The sequence below is a fragment of the Epargyreus clarus genome, unplaced genomic scaffold, assembly GCF_041222505.1.
Source record: "Epargyreus clarus isolate Ecla_fem2 unplaced genomic scaffold, WU_Ecla_fem_2.2 ptg000032l, whole genome shotgun sequence".
Taxonomy (NCBI): Eukaryota; Metazoa; Arthropoda; class Insecta; order Lepidoptera; family Hesperiidae; genus Epargyreus; species Epargyreus clarus.
In genome coordinates, this window is record NW_027332237.1 from 3,264,815 (window position 1) to 3,280,808 (window position 15,994).

Below are 15,994 nucleotides of genomic sequence, written 5' to 3' on the forward strand. Positions count from 1 at the left end.
CTTAAAGTCGACAAAAAATTGTGTCAAAAATGTAGATAGGCCCTACGCCATACATTAATAGGTAGAAACTATGCTTACATTTTTGCGCTTTAGTATCAAAAGCAGATCAATTTTCGTGGACCCCCACTAACATCTTGTGGACCCCATTTTTTGTTCACGCCTACGTAGACCCCCAGTGAGTCTCCCGTGGACCCCTGGGGGTCCTTCTGGACCACTTTGGGAATCAATGGTATAGGCAGTATAGCGAAGCAGTAATAGCCTAGTGGTTAAGAAATTTGGCGTCTTGATTGTCTGAGATACAAATCCCAGGCACCTTTGATTTTTCAAAGTTATGTCCGTATACACATGAATTATCACTTGCTTAACACGTTCCCTGCGGCACAGATTTTTCTGTACTTTCCATTACTGCGTTACGAGTTGTTTTAAACCTCGTCCTATATCCGACATTGTGGCGGCACGAGGCGTGTTAAATCCCACCGCCCGAAGGAGACTAAAATCCTTTTTTTGGCGCCAAATAAGACAAAATCGACGGCTTTTGTCTTGATTATTATTAACAATGAGTTGATTAACCTAAAACTGCCGCCGCCCTTGGTTAAATTCGTTACTTTAGATTCTATGGGTAAAATAAAATGTGGGTCTAATGCACCTCGGACCGCACTGAAAAATGGCAGGTTTCCATATAATTTAGTGATGGGAAAATAAATATCGATTTTATTTTATTGTTTTTATTTATCAACGTTATGGACAGAATGAATACAAAAAGGGGAAAAGTTATGGATGTTTTTCATTGAAACATTTCAGACAATAAGGTTTTTTGCAAACAGTGCATTCCGTGAGATTTTTTTTTTGGTTTTTTTGTCTGCCTCACGACATGTCAAGAATGTGCGGAGTTTTTCGTAGCATCCGACACATCTCTTCTTCTTTGGACCCTTATCGAGATGATGTGCTTTCTTTGCAGTGGATTCTGAAAAGTAGGAGCGAGTAGATAAGGGTAAAGAGTAATCGGAATACTCGGTAACGATTTTGCCTACGTTTCCTATATCAATAATGTAGCTACTTAACTTTTGTTTGAACCATAACAGGAAACGTAATTATCTATAATGTAATTTCTTACTATACGGATATACGCCTAGCCTGCCAAGTCTCACTACTGGACTTTCACCTAGACAGAGTATATTTGTGACTTACCTGTTTTTGAAATATCTTCCTGTATTCTGATTCTGGCTCAGATTTTTCAACCGGTTTTTCTTCATCTTCCTCCATGATCAACTTTTTTCGGCAACGTTTCGACATGATAATTTTCAACATAAAGACAGCGGTCCTACTTCGTCGCTACGCAGCCTCGACTGCGTTGCACAACACTAACCACGTGAAGCTAGCGTGGGGTGCGGTACGAGGTGCGTGGGGAAACGAGGCGTTCCCAACCTCGTTCCGCACTGTGTTAGCATTATTATTTGTTCAGTGCGGTACGAGGTCTAACAAACCCGACATTAGGTTGGTGTACCATAGAACTAGGAATCAGTAGCACATCACAAACATATAGTTATCACTCTCCTACACTGAACCAGACGGAAGTTATGCCTCTCGCACCACAGAGAAGTTAAAGTTTTTTCTTACCGCTATAACGACCAGACATGGACGAGGTGTTTTAAGCCGCGTTCCGCAGCTAACGTGTTAAACAGTGAAGGAAAACATCGTGAGGCACCCTGCATACCTGAGAAATTTAAAAAAAAAGTTTTCAAAGGTATGTGAAGTCTACCAATTCGCACTTGGCCAGAGCGGTGGACTATGGCCTAATCCTTCTCATTTTTAGAGGAGACATTTGCGCAGCAGTGGGGCAGTAATGGATTGATGATGATGATGATGACGAATCTGAGGTCAGTCACATACTACTTGTTAATTAAGTTTATTTATCAGCATTAATCTATTACCGTTCCACTGTACCTTATATCGTACCATTGGTGATCATAACCACAGTAACACACTGCAGTTACATCAAAAAAGCAGTGTTGATGTGCTTTAACAAACAAGTTTTAAAAAATCGCCGAACAAACATAAAAATATATATATATATACGGTCAAATTGAGTAACCTCCTCCTTTTTTGAAGTCAGTTAAAAATACGTTTGGGCGAAGTAGAGATAGGGGTGAGGGGGGAGGGTGCGTAGCGGGGAGGGGGAAGGTAACCGCCAGACAGTGTTATGTCTAGAGATCGAATTTTGAACCGGAGGAAGTAGTTTGTTTATATGCGCTTACTTTAAGTTTGTTTCGTGATAGTTATACATTAACACGTTAATTTAGATCTAGAATAAAGTACATAGATTAGTAAAGATTACTCACTCCTAACAAGAAAATGTACCCAGTTTTGAGAATTGAAATACAGTGTAAACTCTATATAACGGCACTGAAGGGACTGTGCATTTTATGGCGTTATAGAGAGTGGTCGTTAAATGGAGAGAACAAAAATCAGAATTAGAAAAAGAAAAAGTTTATTTCAGTCTAGTGTTAGTACATTATGTACATAAAAAAAAATCTTATTTGAACGCTATTGCGTGTTGTTTTTTTTTGTCTGACGTCTTTTGCTACACCAGTAATTTTGTTGTATTTTTTTCATTATATTATTCATATCTTCTGATATTGAGGCATCTTGGTAAACAAAAGAACGAATTTCTTAGAAAGTTCCGTATGCATGATGCCGACAGTCGAGTTTATTGCGGGCTAGGATAATAAAACGACAAAAGAACGTACACTGGTGCGCAGTTTTTACTAATTTTAGCAACTTAAAAGGTACTTTTTTTACTCAACTGTGGTCGTTATTGAGAGTGGGTGTAATGCTATGTAGAGTGTATCATTGTATGGAATACAAGCTAAACCAACTAAGCCAATTGATTTCGACGCTTTATAGAGTTTGTCGTTAAATCGAGTGACGTTACATGGAGTTTACACTGTAGTTACGTAAAAAAGTTTTGCCACGTCTCCGTGCTATAATGTCCCTAAAATATTTGAAATAATTATTTATTTATTATGTAAATTACGCAGTATTAGTTATTTATTCGTAAATTTTCTTTAAAAATGTTTTTATTTGCCAAGAATTCAAAAAAAGAACTTACTAATAAGCCGTTTGTGGCTTCATTCAATTTCAAGGCGGCGAAGTATCTTTACTAATCTATGACTAAGTAGTGATTATTATATTGATGTAATATTGTATAAATAAAGTATTATAAATATAATAATATAAATGTAAATTCTGACAATTGATAATAATTGAGGCTGCTAGAACCAGAGTGGCCTAACTGCATTTTAATGATTTTTAACCTATCTGTATTTTCGTAATTTAAAAATGTTGTATAGTCCGCGTAAAACTGCTAGTCCGCTCTGAATATAGAAATGAATCGCGTCGCCATAGTAAATTGTATGACTACACCTCCTCGCAACTACTTCGGAGCGAACTATACTTTTACTTTTCTTCATACTGTAAATCGTTTTTTGTAGTTAAGGGTCAGAGTACCCTCAGAGTCACAGTCCTAACAGAGGGTCAGAGTTCTAACAGCCTCAATTATTTGATGACATAATTATAATAATGAATTATTTGAGTTTATTTGTAATTGGGACTTCTGCATGCCTTGGCAGGTGGAACTTGGCGAACTATATACTTTACTGTTATCTTATGAACTACCCATGTTCTTGCGAATAAATATATTTGAATTTGAATTTGATGTAGAAAATGAGCATGCATTTCACATGTTGGCAAGTGGCTACTGCCCATGGATATGGGTAATCAACTTCGGATTTAGGATTAGATTTCTACCTAAAGTTGGCCATTGAGAGGGCCTGGGAGGTTACTACCATTTCTTAAAACAATATTATTTTAATCATACTTTTAATTTTTTGCAGGAAATTTAACTTTTTAAGCAAAATATGACAATTGCAGTTGGTTTTATGCAATGGATAAGCGAAAAATTAATAAGGGTTTTAGTTTGTTCATCTGTTTATGACGAAATATTTTACTGTTTTAAGGAGGAAATAATTAAAAATAAAACTTTCCTGAACTATGCTGGTTTTTAAAAGACCATGGTGGTAGGCCCCCTGATGATTAACTTGGAATGCTCCGTGTAAGTACGAAGATAAAGATCAGTTCTTACCACATTGGTTGGTCATTGACTGTACCTGAGGACTAAGTTGGAACGTTTCATATAAGTATGTCTCTTACCACATTATCAAGCACACAGCGATTAATACTGCTGTTATAAGACAGAATTGGTGTGACCGCGGTGCCACTGTAGACGAACTAATTAAGATAATTGTATAGCGTAGCAATATGTAGATTTTTTATAATATAAGAGTAGCAGACGAGCATGCAGTCCACCTGATGTTAAGTGACTACTGCCGCCCATGGACATCTGTAACCAACTCCAGATAGGATTAATATTCCTGCCTGAGGTTGGCCACAGATGTGCCGGTACCCCTGAGGACTAAGCTGGAACGCCTCGGAAAAGTATGTCTCCCTTATTACACCCTACAAACCAGAACACAGCAGCGATTAACACTGCTGTAATAAGAATTTGTGTGACGCCAGTGCCACTGGAGACGAACTTATTAAGAACAATAATTCTATGACGCATCAATGATTAATATGTAGTATTATAAAGATTGGCTTTAACAAGGATATTTACCGTAATAATAATGAGTTCCAAGTATGCAAATATCTAGAGATAAATGTATATTATTATAATGCGGAAAATACAGTCACAAGAAATATGATCGACACATTATATTTACTTAGAATTGTAAAGTAGTCACTGCCGTCGTGCCGGTTCGAGCTCCCACTCTTGCCACCCGCAACCCCGGAAGCCCCCTTTTAGTCGCCTCTTACGACAGGCATGGGATACCGTAGCCCTATTCTGGTCCCGAAACTACAGGGACAAATAGAACATGTCTAATATTGTTATAACACAGAAATAAAACCGGGTATACCAACGTTACGTAGTTAAAATGGTACTTAATATATGTAATGCTGGTATTTTGTTTTGCAAAAGTAATAAAGGTGTATTAAGGAAAGAACCAGTATTATTTGTGAATCAGAATAAAATACAAATACAAGATAAATAATAAATTATAAAAACCCATTTTAAATCAGAATAGGTTAAAGTCGTAAATAATAAAGTAAGTATTAGATTTAATTACATACTCGTAGCTATAATTGTATGCAATTAAAAACATTATTTACCCCTCCCCCAAAATATTTGTATTTAAGGGCTAACTTTAAAAAGAGCAGAACTTTATTCGAAAAGAAGTTGAACTAAAAATGGACAACGAAGCATTTTTATTAGAAAACCATTTGAAATCTTTGAAACTACTTGCTCATTACGGTGGATTTTCATTAGACAGCAAATGTCGTACCCTTAAAACTAAATTGAGAGATCTAAGCGTGTATTTATTAAATTTCTTTTGGTTAAATTCTGATCTTGTAGGTGGAATATACTGGTTTGTAGATGGCTTGGCCAAAGGGAACAGTTTAATCGCCCTAACTTACATAGCTCCTTGCATAACGTACAGTTTTATGGCAAATTGTAAAGGTTTCTTCCTTCTGAAATACGAATTTGAAATAAATGAAGTAATTGATAGTTTGAAAGCGCTTGAACTCAAGAATGCAAGAGGGAAAGATAAAGAAAAACGTAGAATTATGGAAGAAGAGACGAAATTTTTAGGAATTGTGATCAAAATATCAAATGTTATTAATGTATTGTTGGTGCTGACCTTTGCAACTAGTTCGTTGATTCTGACCGTGTATAAGTATATGAAAACGAAGAAGCTTGATCTAATACTGCCATTTCCGATAGTTTATCCCTTTGATTCGCATGATATAAGGTACTGGCCGTTTGTGTATATTCATCAGATTTGGTCGGGTAAGATTTTTTTTATAATAATATTACTACTCAATTATATCGGTACGAATATTTGGTAAAAAATAAATCCGTTTTTAATTAATCTAGGTAAATGTCATAAAATAGTCTTAAGATAAAGGTTAAAATTTGCTGCAACAATAGAATAAGCAAATATTTCACCTGTAGCATTATCATGAGTTGGCATAGAAACGCCACTATAGAAATGGTAAATAGAAAACTATTGTCATTTTGCTAGTGAATAACATAACTACTATCGTTACGGTATTTCTTGACAACGTCTGTCAAATTAATGACTCATGGGACCGAATTTGTATGGCAATAGATCATAATGACATTCGCTAGCGATTTGATTTCGATAGGTTTTTTACGTATCGAGTTACGTCACTACGGATTTTAGTTCTACGAGTAACCACCAGAGGCGCTGTACAATTTTTCATACATTTATTTTACGCAGTCGCTAGCGAGTAATACTTTTGTAAACTCATGGTAGTCCTACTGATATCAATTGTTTATTACGAGTATATTGGGCAACTCATAATCCTGTAGGATTCCTACTTAAACGAAAACTGAAAGATCACTGATATGACTTGCCTATGAGTATTTCACTTTGAGATGCTCAAGTATTTATCTCGTATCGCTGAAAATATGTGTAATGTGATAAGACGTGATATCTATATAATTGTTTTTTACATCAATATCCCTAAGTATCCTTCTTACTGTTGTAAGAAGGGTATTTGGGATTTTGATATTGTATATATGTGGGAGGGTTCAGTGTGTAAATATGAAACCGGTTTTAAATAAAGTTAGTTTTTATTTTTCAGAATCTATTGTTGTAATAAATGTATGTGCAGCAGATTATCTGTTTTACATCTGTTGTACCTTTTTACGGATCCAATTCCGTCTACTACATCATAATTTTGAAAATCTTCTCAGCGTAAACACTTCGAACGAAATTATTCAATTGAAATTTGTTGAGTTGATAAAATGGCATCAAACATTATTTCGGTAAGTTGTATTTAACCGTTTCAATCACTGCTGTGTCCCTGTAGTCCCGGGACCAGAGTTTACGGTATCCCCTGCCTGTCGTAAGAGGCGACTAAAAAGCGGCTTCCGGAGTTGCGGGCGGCAAGAGTGGGAACTCGAACCGTCCAGCAAGCAACCCCGGGAAGGAAGGTGGTATGTGTGATCGCATACCGTTGTAAACACCAGTTGTGCGGAGGAGCGTAATTTGCTCCCCCCAGGATAGAGCCCGATAGGGGCCTCATTTAGAGGATTCTGGTTGTTTTCCGTCGGAGATCCCGGAGTTCTCCACCAAGCTCTGAGGACGGCCACCGGGGGGCGGTAAAAATGCCACATAACCCGACTTCGCTCCCTACGGAGTCTGTGAGTCTGTGATCTTTTAAAGGTTTTTCCATCGATAACAAAAATAAAGGCTACTGCTGACGGAATATTAAATTATAAAATGTATATTTCTGGTTGCAGATTAGTTGATATGCTTGAAATGATATTCACGAAGTCAACTCTCTTTAATTTTGTATCGAGTTCCATTTTAATCTGTCTTACTGGATTCAATGTTATGGTAAGTGATTATCATTTATACTTATAGGCGTTCTAAACATTTTGTTGAGATATTTTTTTTTATAATATAGGAGTAGCAGACGAGCATGCAGTCCACCTGATGGTAAGTGGCTACTGCCGCCCATGGACATCTATAATCAACCCCAGATAGGATTAGATAGTACTACCTGAGGTCGGCCACAGATGCGCCGCTACTCCTGAGGACTAAGCTGGAACGCCTCGGAAAAGTATTTCTCCCTTACCACACCCTTCAATATGGAACACAGCAACGCCTAACACTGCTGTTAATAGGCAGAAATAGGTGTGGCGGTGGTGCCGCCGGATTCGCACTACAAAGGTTCTACCACCTTCAAGGTATGTTTTATTTCTACCAAATACAGTAGCGTTAAGCGTTGCTGTTCTGGTTGGAAGGATGGGAAAAAGTAGGCATATTTCTCTGAAGCATTTCTACTTTGTCTTCTGATTTATCACATAGCATTGAAGATCTCAGATCTTATCTAGGGTTCAATATCACTATATCAACAATATCACTGAACTGCATGTTAGTCTGCTACTTCTATAATATTAAGAATGTGCGAGGACTATCTTAATAGGTTTGACCTTTCCGAAGGCTACAGATTTAAAGAAAGAAATGGGTCGGTAAAAGCTCTAACCGAAATATTCTTGTTGCTTCCTTTTTTCGGATATTGCATTTATATTTCATCAAATACGTATCCGTTATGTGTTTAATTATAATCCACCGTATGTTTACAGGCTATAGAAGACTCGCCATACGTCATGACATTTCTCTCGTTCCTGTCATCATGTCTGCTGCAAATATTTCTTCTCTGTTTTTTCGGAGACATGCTCATGCGCTCGGTAAGATCATTTTAAAATACGCATGACTAGATTTTTATAACATTCATCAACTACCCATTATCGACCCACTGTTGGGCACGGGTCTCCTGTAATAATGAGAAGGATAAGGACATAGTCCACCGCGCTGGCCAGGTGCGTATTGGTAGACCTCACATAACTTTGAGATTTTATTTTATAAATCTCTCAGGTATGCAGGTTTCCTCACGATGTTTTCCTTCACCGTTTAAGCAAGTGATAATTAGTTTCTAATACGCACATAATTTTGAAAAATCAGAGGTGCGTGCCTGGGATTTGTTTCTTAACCACTAGGCTATCACTGCTTGTTCTTGTTTTATAACATTGTTGCAAGTGAACATGCAACCCATTTGTTCATAATGTCACTGTTGTTTTTGTAACATTTGTAACCAACTCCATATGGAACAGGAGTTCTGCCTGAAGTCGATCAGACATGCGTTACCTAAGGACAATGTTTTCTATGTCGATTGCTTTCAAATCATAAGGCCTTAAAAATGGTTTAGTGTCTGCTGTTTCAATAAATCTATTGGAATTAATATAATAATATTTGATGTTTCCCATGTAGCACAGAAGCGCGTATGATATTTAGCCATTAATATTTACCCACCCATCATCCGAACGTGTCCAAAGTTGCTTAACGATGTTAAAAACAAAGCTTCTATCTCCCTTGTTAATTTAATCGAAAATATATCTACCTGTATTAAAAATACTTTAAATTATTTTTGAACAGAGTATGGAAATAGGAGACGCTGTTTACAAAAGCAAGTGGTATGAGACGAAGCCAACAATTGCCAAGAATTTACTTCTGGTGCAAACTAGGTGAGCATAATTATAGTTTAAAAACAAAAAAATACAAGCTAAAATCGCACAAGGAAAATCGTTAGTCCTGATTCCTGACGATCATGATCTCGATCTGACATAGATCTCGTTACATACATACATACATACATGTCAAGCTAATAAAAGTGTGGTAAAAACATAACATCTTACAATAACCGAGAAAAGTCCGATTGATATTTAAATCGCTATTTATGGATAAGGTGTTGAAGCTATAATTTATAAAAATCGGTAATACAGTACAGAAGATCCAATTTGGGCTCTCTAAAGTATAGGCCATCATATATGCGGGAGGTCAATGAAAATGGTTAACTAAACTTCTTGTGGATTAAAGGGACATGTTTGTTGACATTGTGGATATGTTTTAAAATAGGTAGTGAAAAATATATATTCTAGGCTGTCTGTACTATCCAAATTAATGTAATAATCGAGGAAATGTGTACTTTCTGCGATTCATTTCTACTTAGTAGTTTAACGATGTAAATACTTAAGAGTTAAACTATTGACACACAAAGTCTCACTAATTCAACGATTGAACTTACTCTGAAAACGACCCATAATTGTGACAACTGAAGACATAAAAATGAAAATAAAATAAATTTCTACTTACATAATTCTTGCTTTTTTTATGTAAGGCAATTTCTAAATATATTTTTACAATAGATCTCAAAATAAAACGAACAACAACAGAGAAGCCGTACTTAAAATTAGAAAGGGGTGAAAATAAATTTCTTTGCCAATAACAAAATATTTTTGACGTCAGAATGTCACCATAACATCATAGACGAAGTAATCAAATAGACCTTTAGTAATAAAAACCTCTTAACATCAGACTTGACATTAGTACTCTTACCAGGAGTTTTTACGTTTTGACAAATATGACCGTTTTGGTATTTGTTTACGTATTTTCCCATACAATTTCCAATCAGCGCCCCTAGTGGATTGTGTCAGAACTAGAAAATCGTATGGGCCAATACGTCTCTTTGAGCTATCCTCTTTGAGCGATAAAAATCAGTAATCCAATTTGTTATCTAGTCATGTTTAATTATATAATAATAGTTTATATATGATTTGTAAGCCACCCAGTGACAGAATAAGCGACTATGTAACAAAATGTGTACCAAGTAACAATAATAATCACAAATAAATTGATTTGATTTTGATATGTACAAGGTGATTTTTTTAATAGGCCTTCAGGGCCTAATCCGAAACTATAAGGATTAGCGAAAAATGCTGAAGGGAGTTACGAGGCCGAGTTTTTTAAAATATCTTTTTCCTTAGCCAGGAATCGAACGAGTTCATTTTGAAAAAAAATACACCCTCTATATTATTCCACTATCTGATAGTGTCGCTTATAAGGATCAAATTCTGGGAATTATAGGTATATGAGAAAATCACCCTGTATATTAACACAAAAAAAATGTACCATCCATAGAACCACGGAACTTAGTATATTTTCAGTTGCTTTAGATAAGTTTTATTATAAAAAAGCGTCATTACGACTCTATTTAGTACCTTCGTCTATGTATAAAAAAACGAAAATTTCTTCAGTTTAAAATGTTACCATATTTAGATAACAAAGGTCTATTTGCAGATCGCAGAAACCTTGCAGGCTGACCGCGTCTGGGTTTGCTGACGTCAACCTGCGGGCGTTTATGAAGGTAACTTCATATTACAAGCGTTTTTGACGCTAAAGAACAGTGTGAAGTCGCAAAAGAGGCATTATAGAAGTTGTAAACATATAAGTAGCAAATGAAAATGCAGTTCACCTGTTGGTATATATACATAGTTTTGTATATACAGGGTGTCCCGTAAGTACTACGAAAAACTTAGGGAGAACATAGTTTAGGTTCTGATCTGAGGAAAAAAATCCTTAGTAAAAGTGTCACCGTTTAAATATAAAACAATCGATAGTGTACTATCGATTGTTTTATATTTTTCCTAAATTTAGCCCTGTTCCTTTCCGATCAGATTCAGATCCTTTCGCTAACTGCGCGTACAAATTTGGTGATGCAGTGATTATTTTTTCTGACGATGGAGCCAGAAGATGATGATATAAGTTTGTCGTGGTACTTACGGGACACTCTGTATAGTTGTTTATATAGTTGCTGCTGCCGCCCATGTACTTCTGTGATTAGCCCAAAATAAGATAGGATTTCTAATCATGGTCGCCCACAGATGCGTTACTATCCATGAGGACTAAGTTGGCGGCATTAACGTCGAGGCGTTCCAACTTAAGATGTCTCCCTTTCCATATCCCTTAAATCGATTTTTTTTTTATAATATAAGAGTAGCAGACGAGCATGCAGTCCACCTGAAGGTAAGTGGCTACTGCCGCCCATGGACATCTGTAATCAACCCCAGATAGGATTAGATATTCCTACCTGAGGTCGGCCACAGATGCGCCGCTACCCCTGAGGACTAAGCTGGAACGCCTCGGAAAAGTCTGTCTCCCTTACCACACCCTTCAAACCGGAACACAGCAGCGCTTAACACTGCTGTTATTAGGTAGAAATAGGTGTGGCGGTGGTGCCGCCGGAGTCGAACCACAAGGGTTCTACCACCTTCATTATAACAGTAACATTGCTGTTCTAAGGTAGCAACAGATATGGCGGAGTTAGAAAATTAGTATACTGTGTTGTGTATACTATGTAGTGTAGGATAGCTTCCTCAGGATAGTTCCGTATGAAACACTGTTAGAAACAGAAATAATAGTAGGACGCTTATTATTGTACGCTGAGAAAGTTGCATTACATTTTAGTTGCGTAAAAACGCGGCGAGATCTCGCGCAGTCTGTGAATACTCTAATAGCAGGCATATGAAGTATTCACAGGAGCATTGTATGAGCTTTATTTGATGAATGTATTTTAATGTACCTATTTTTGTATACGGCTTTTAATAAAAAGGGTGGAAAATGGATTTCACGTTGAAGAAACGAAACAGTTTGCAGTTTATCCAATATTAAGTTCTTACTGTCTCTTCAGATGCAATTATAATAATATACATATATTATAATTATATCCCATGCATTTCGATACTCACTTAATTGTTGTAAATCATTTTAACATACATTCAAATATTTTTAATCCAACAATTATGTTAGTTGGTTTTGTATTTTTCAATATTTAAGTTCAAATCAATAGCGCTTAGTAGATGCTTTATCCTTAAAATATCGAACGTATAAGGATGCGTATCCTGTCGCGCGTGTTTTTTTTTATAATATAGGAGTAGCAGTTTTTTATAATATAGGAGTAGTAGTTTTATAATATAGTAAGTGGCTACTGCCGTCCATAGACATTTGTAAGCAACCCGAGATAGGATTAGATATCCTACCTGAGGTCGGCCACAAATGCGCCGCTATCCCTGAGGATTAAGCTGGAACGCCTCGGAAAAGTCTGTCTCCCTTACCACATTCTTCAAACCGGAACACAGCAGCGCTTAACACTGCTGCTATTAGGCAGAAATAGGTGTGGCGGTGGTACCGCCGGAGTCGAACCACAATGGGTTCTACCACCTTCAGCGTGTCTACGCCCGCATGCATGCATGCACACATGGATTAACTTGCTGCAGTATCTTTGCGAACCGTGCGTGTGCGTGTGCCACGATAGGATGCGAGACACGCGTGCGGTTGGAACACGCATGCGTGCGTCAAGGGGCCGTTCAAGTATTACGTGAGCACTACGGGGGGCGGGGGGTCCTTGCTTTGCTTATTTTGGATGACATAGGGGGTAGGGGACTCTAGATGATGATTACGTTATCGGTAGTTATTTACTTGTTTACACGAATGGCAACCCTCACATTATCTGTGCTTGAAAACCAAACGCATTTTCGGGGATTCCAGCAAATAATGCATACATACGTTTAGGCATTTTTAAAATTATAATTGTAACCTTATAATTATAATATTAAAAAAAACAATACATTAATTGAAAAAATGTTTACGTAAGCATGAGGGGAGGGGTAACAGCTTTGGTTACTTGACAAGGGGGGTGGGGGTTAATAATTTTAATAAATCTGCCTACGTAATACTTCAACGGCCCCAAACACGCGTGACAAGAAGTTCTAGGGTAGATAGAAATGTATGTGAAACCGTTTTATAAAAATCAGTCATTTTTCTGTACTAATATAGAATGTCAAACTACTGTTTTATTATGTATTTTTATATATTTCTTGTTTCTTTCCAGATTTTGAGCACTGCTTGGTCTTACTTCGCGCTGCTTAAGACCATGTACAGTTCGCCACGAACCTAATAAATATACTTAAATTATATTTTGAATTGTAGGGTGTTAGAGAATAATTCATCATCATCAACAACCCATTATTGTCCCACTGCTGGGCACGGGTCTCTTCTCATAATGAGAAGGATTAGGCCATAGTCCACCGCGCTGGCCAAGTGCGTATTGGTAGACTTCACATACCTTTGAGATTATTTTTTTTTATAAATCTCTCAGGTATGCAGGTTTCCTCACGATGTTTTCCTTCACCGTTTAGCAAGTGATAATTAATTTCTAATACGCACATAACTTTGAAAAATCAGAGGTGAGTGCCTGGGATATGAACCTCGGACCCCACGATCGAGGAGCCGAGTTTCTTAACCACTAGGCTATCACTGCTATAGAGAATAATTAAAAAGTGTAATTAAAAGATACCCATATTTTATTATTTTTCATGAAATCTTAACAATAAACGACTGTACAGTATTCCCTGGTTAAGATTAAAACACTGTCTGAGTTCAGTTTACGCCAGAACGCCTCGTCTAGAAGAACTCTTGTTTCCTTTATCACACCCTTAAAACCAGAGCAAAATAGAACTCAACACAGCTATCCTAGGGTAGAAATAGATGTGACAGTGGTACCTCCGGGGTCGAACTACGAGTTCTAACACTTTTAAAGAATTAGTAGATTATCTACAACTTCTATATGTACTGTTGGTGGATATATCTAAACGTTTATTATCACGTGACGTTCTAATTCTACGTACCCGTATTATTACCTGAGTCTAGAGTAACCTAGCTATTATTTAGAGTCTAATAATATATAATCATGTCATACAGTCAGTTAAACCTACATGCCTGTTGCCTTGGAGGACGAATAACTTAGACTCTTAATTATCGACGTCAAAGTACCTAATTATTTTAAATAAGTTTATTATGACATTATATTCGCCCAATACTAAATCTGTCTATGTTTCGCTGCCAGAGATTTATTTATTTTATTGGAGAATAACAGAAATAGATGTTATATTATGATGTAACAATGTGTCATTAAATATCTAGTGCTTACATGTAATTCCATTTATAAATAGTCACAGCATGCGATGTTTAACAGAAGTACGGTAACTAACGATGGTATTTAGTAAGATTTAGAAAATTTTCAACTTTAAAAATCATATTATTTGTGACACTTTAAGTATGGCTACGCCGTGTGTGACGTAGTCAAAACTTTAAAAATTTTGGCTTTGAATTTCCTGACATTATCACTAAACATATCAATGCATCCGTCTTTAGATACAAGTTCCTTGTACAGCCTGGTCAGTCTAGGTAAATCCAAATTTGACAATTTCTAGTATGAAAAAATTGTGAAATATGAATCTTTGACAGGGATAACATTAGATGGATTATGAATAAGACGATAGCGGCTATACGATTCATGAGAGTAATGTTGGAAATCGTTAAACCGTTTTTCATGCAATAATTTATTTATTTAAAATATTTACGGTATCAGGGTAAAAGTAAAGTCTAATAGAACGGAAAGGTTTTTTTATGCGAGATAAATTGTTACTTCACTTTTATAGCTGAATATATTTCGTTATTATTTTTTGTCATCAGTTTGTAATTTGTTATTCTTACTCTATCTTATTCTTACTCTATGTTATGTGTTAATATAGTATGAATGAATTGCATGTATGTTTTATAGCAGAAAATAGATGGGTATAAGGAAATAATCCTCCATTACTACAGTAACTAGTATTCAAGGAAGATCGCTTATTAATTAGTAATATTACGGTTTAGCACTGTAATGGACTGGTCTATAACTGTACGGAAAATTCTTGTATGGATAACACGTATGATTTTTATTTTTTTGTAGATGAAGTAGATAGATAGATAGATTATTTATTTCAAGAACTTAAGCAACAACAACAAATTATAACACATAAACAATGAAATCCGAAAATACACATATGGAAACACAAACTTAATTATGAACTTATTGACTAAATTTTCTTAAGAAATAAAATTACACAAAATATTAAAAAAAACTGAAAATAATAAAGTAAATTAAAAAATAAAAACAAACAAAATACATAATCGAGTGTTGCAGCTAAAGTCTGTGAAAAAGGTTCCGGAGCTCAGAAAAAAACCGAGATTGGATCTCGGCAACTGATTTTCAGCCCGGACCATATACGAACGTTGCTCGGAAGGCTGTGCAGTATACATCGTGCCAAGTGTTGTAAACGGGAGAAAAAAAATGAAAAAAATCTTCTACCCTTTTTTTTTATTAATTTTATATTAACCTACTATAAATATTGTGCTGCTCAATAAGTGCCGTTTTGTGTTACAAAAGTGAACTAATACTGAAAGTAAAAAGTAATACTGAAAGTAATGTTCGTTTAATCGAAATTTTATAGAAACCATGTTTGAAAATTTGAGGTTTCTTTCTTAACACCAATGCTCGGTAATACCTATTATATATAGACATATTTTTTAATCTATACATAAAAATAAAAATCGAGTGTCTGTTTTTAATATTGAAATAACCGCTTTTACTACATGCGTATATACATACGGTACATACACCAAAA

The 15,994-nt window shown here is 36.0% G+C and overlaps 2 protein-coding genes across 2 annotated transcripts; both read left to right on the top strand.

The window, feature by feature from the left end:
• The first annotated feature begins 5,204 nt into the window (after positions 1-5,204).
• On the top strand, positions 5,205-7,392 carry LOC140754961 (uncharacterized). The gene is made up of 2 exons (XM_073090121.1): positions 5,205-5,905; positions 7,388-7,392. The coding sequence occupies exons 1-2, from the start codon at positions 5,305-5,307 to the stop codon at positions 7,390-7,392; spliced, it is 606 nt and encodes a 201-aa protein (XP_072946222.1). The 5' UTR covers positions 5,205-5,304.
• Position 7,393: 1 nt separating this feature from the next.
• Positions 7,394-13,474, top strand: LOC140755050 (odorant receptor 67c-like). The gene is made up of 5 exons (XM_073090233.1): positions 7,394-7,484; positions 8,237-8,341; positions 9,087-9,175; positions 10,788-10,854; positions 13,378-13,474. The coding sequence occupies exons 1-5, from the start codon at positions 7,398-7,400 to the stop codon at positions 13,441-13,443; spliced, it is 414 nt and encodes a 137-aa protein (XP_072946334.1). The 5' UTR covers positions 7,394-7,397; the 3' UTR covers positions 13,444-13,474.
• Positions 13,475-15,994: the final 2,520 nt, after the last annotated feature.

Excerpts from the sequence above, each read along its gene's own strand:
- LOC140754961 (XM_073090121.1), top strand. The coding sequence starts at position 5,305 with ATGGACAACGAAGCATTTTTATTAGAAAACCATTTGAAATCTTTGAAA.
- LOC140755050 (XM_073090233.1), top strand. The coding sequence starts at position 7,398 with ATGCTTGAAATGATATTCACGAAGTCAACTCTCTTTAATTTTGTATCG. Across the intron at positions 7,485-8,236 it reads TTACTGGATTCAATGTTATG|GCTATAGAAGACTCGCCATA; the intron begins GTAAGTGATTAT and ends GTATGTTTACAG. Across the intron at positions 8,342-9,086 it reads GAGACATGCTCATGCGCTCG|AGTATGGAAATAGGAGACGC; the intron begins GTAAGATCATTT and ends ATTTTTGAACAG.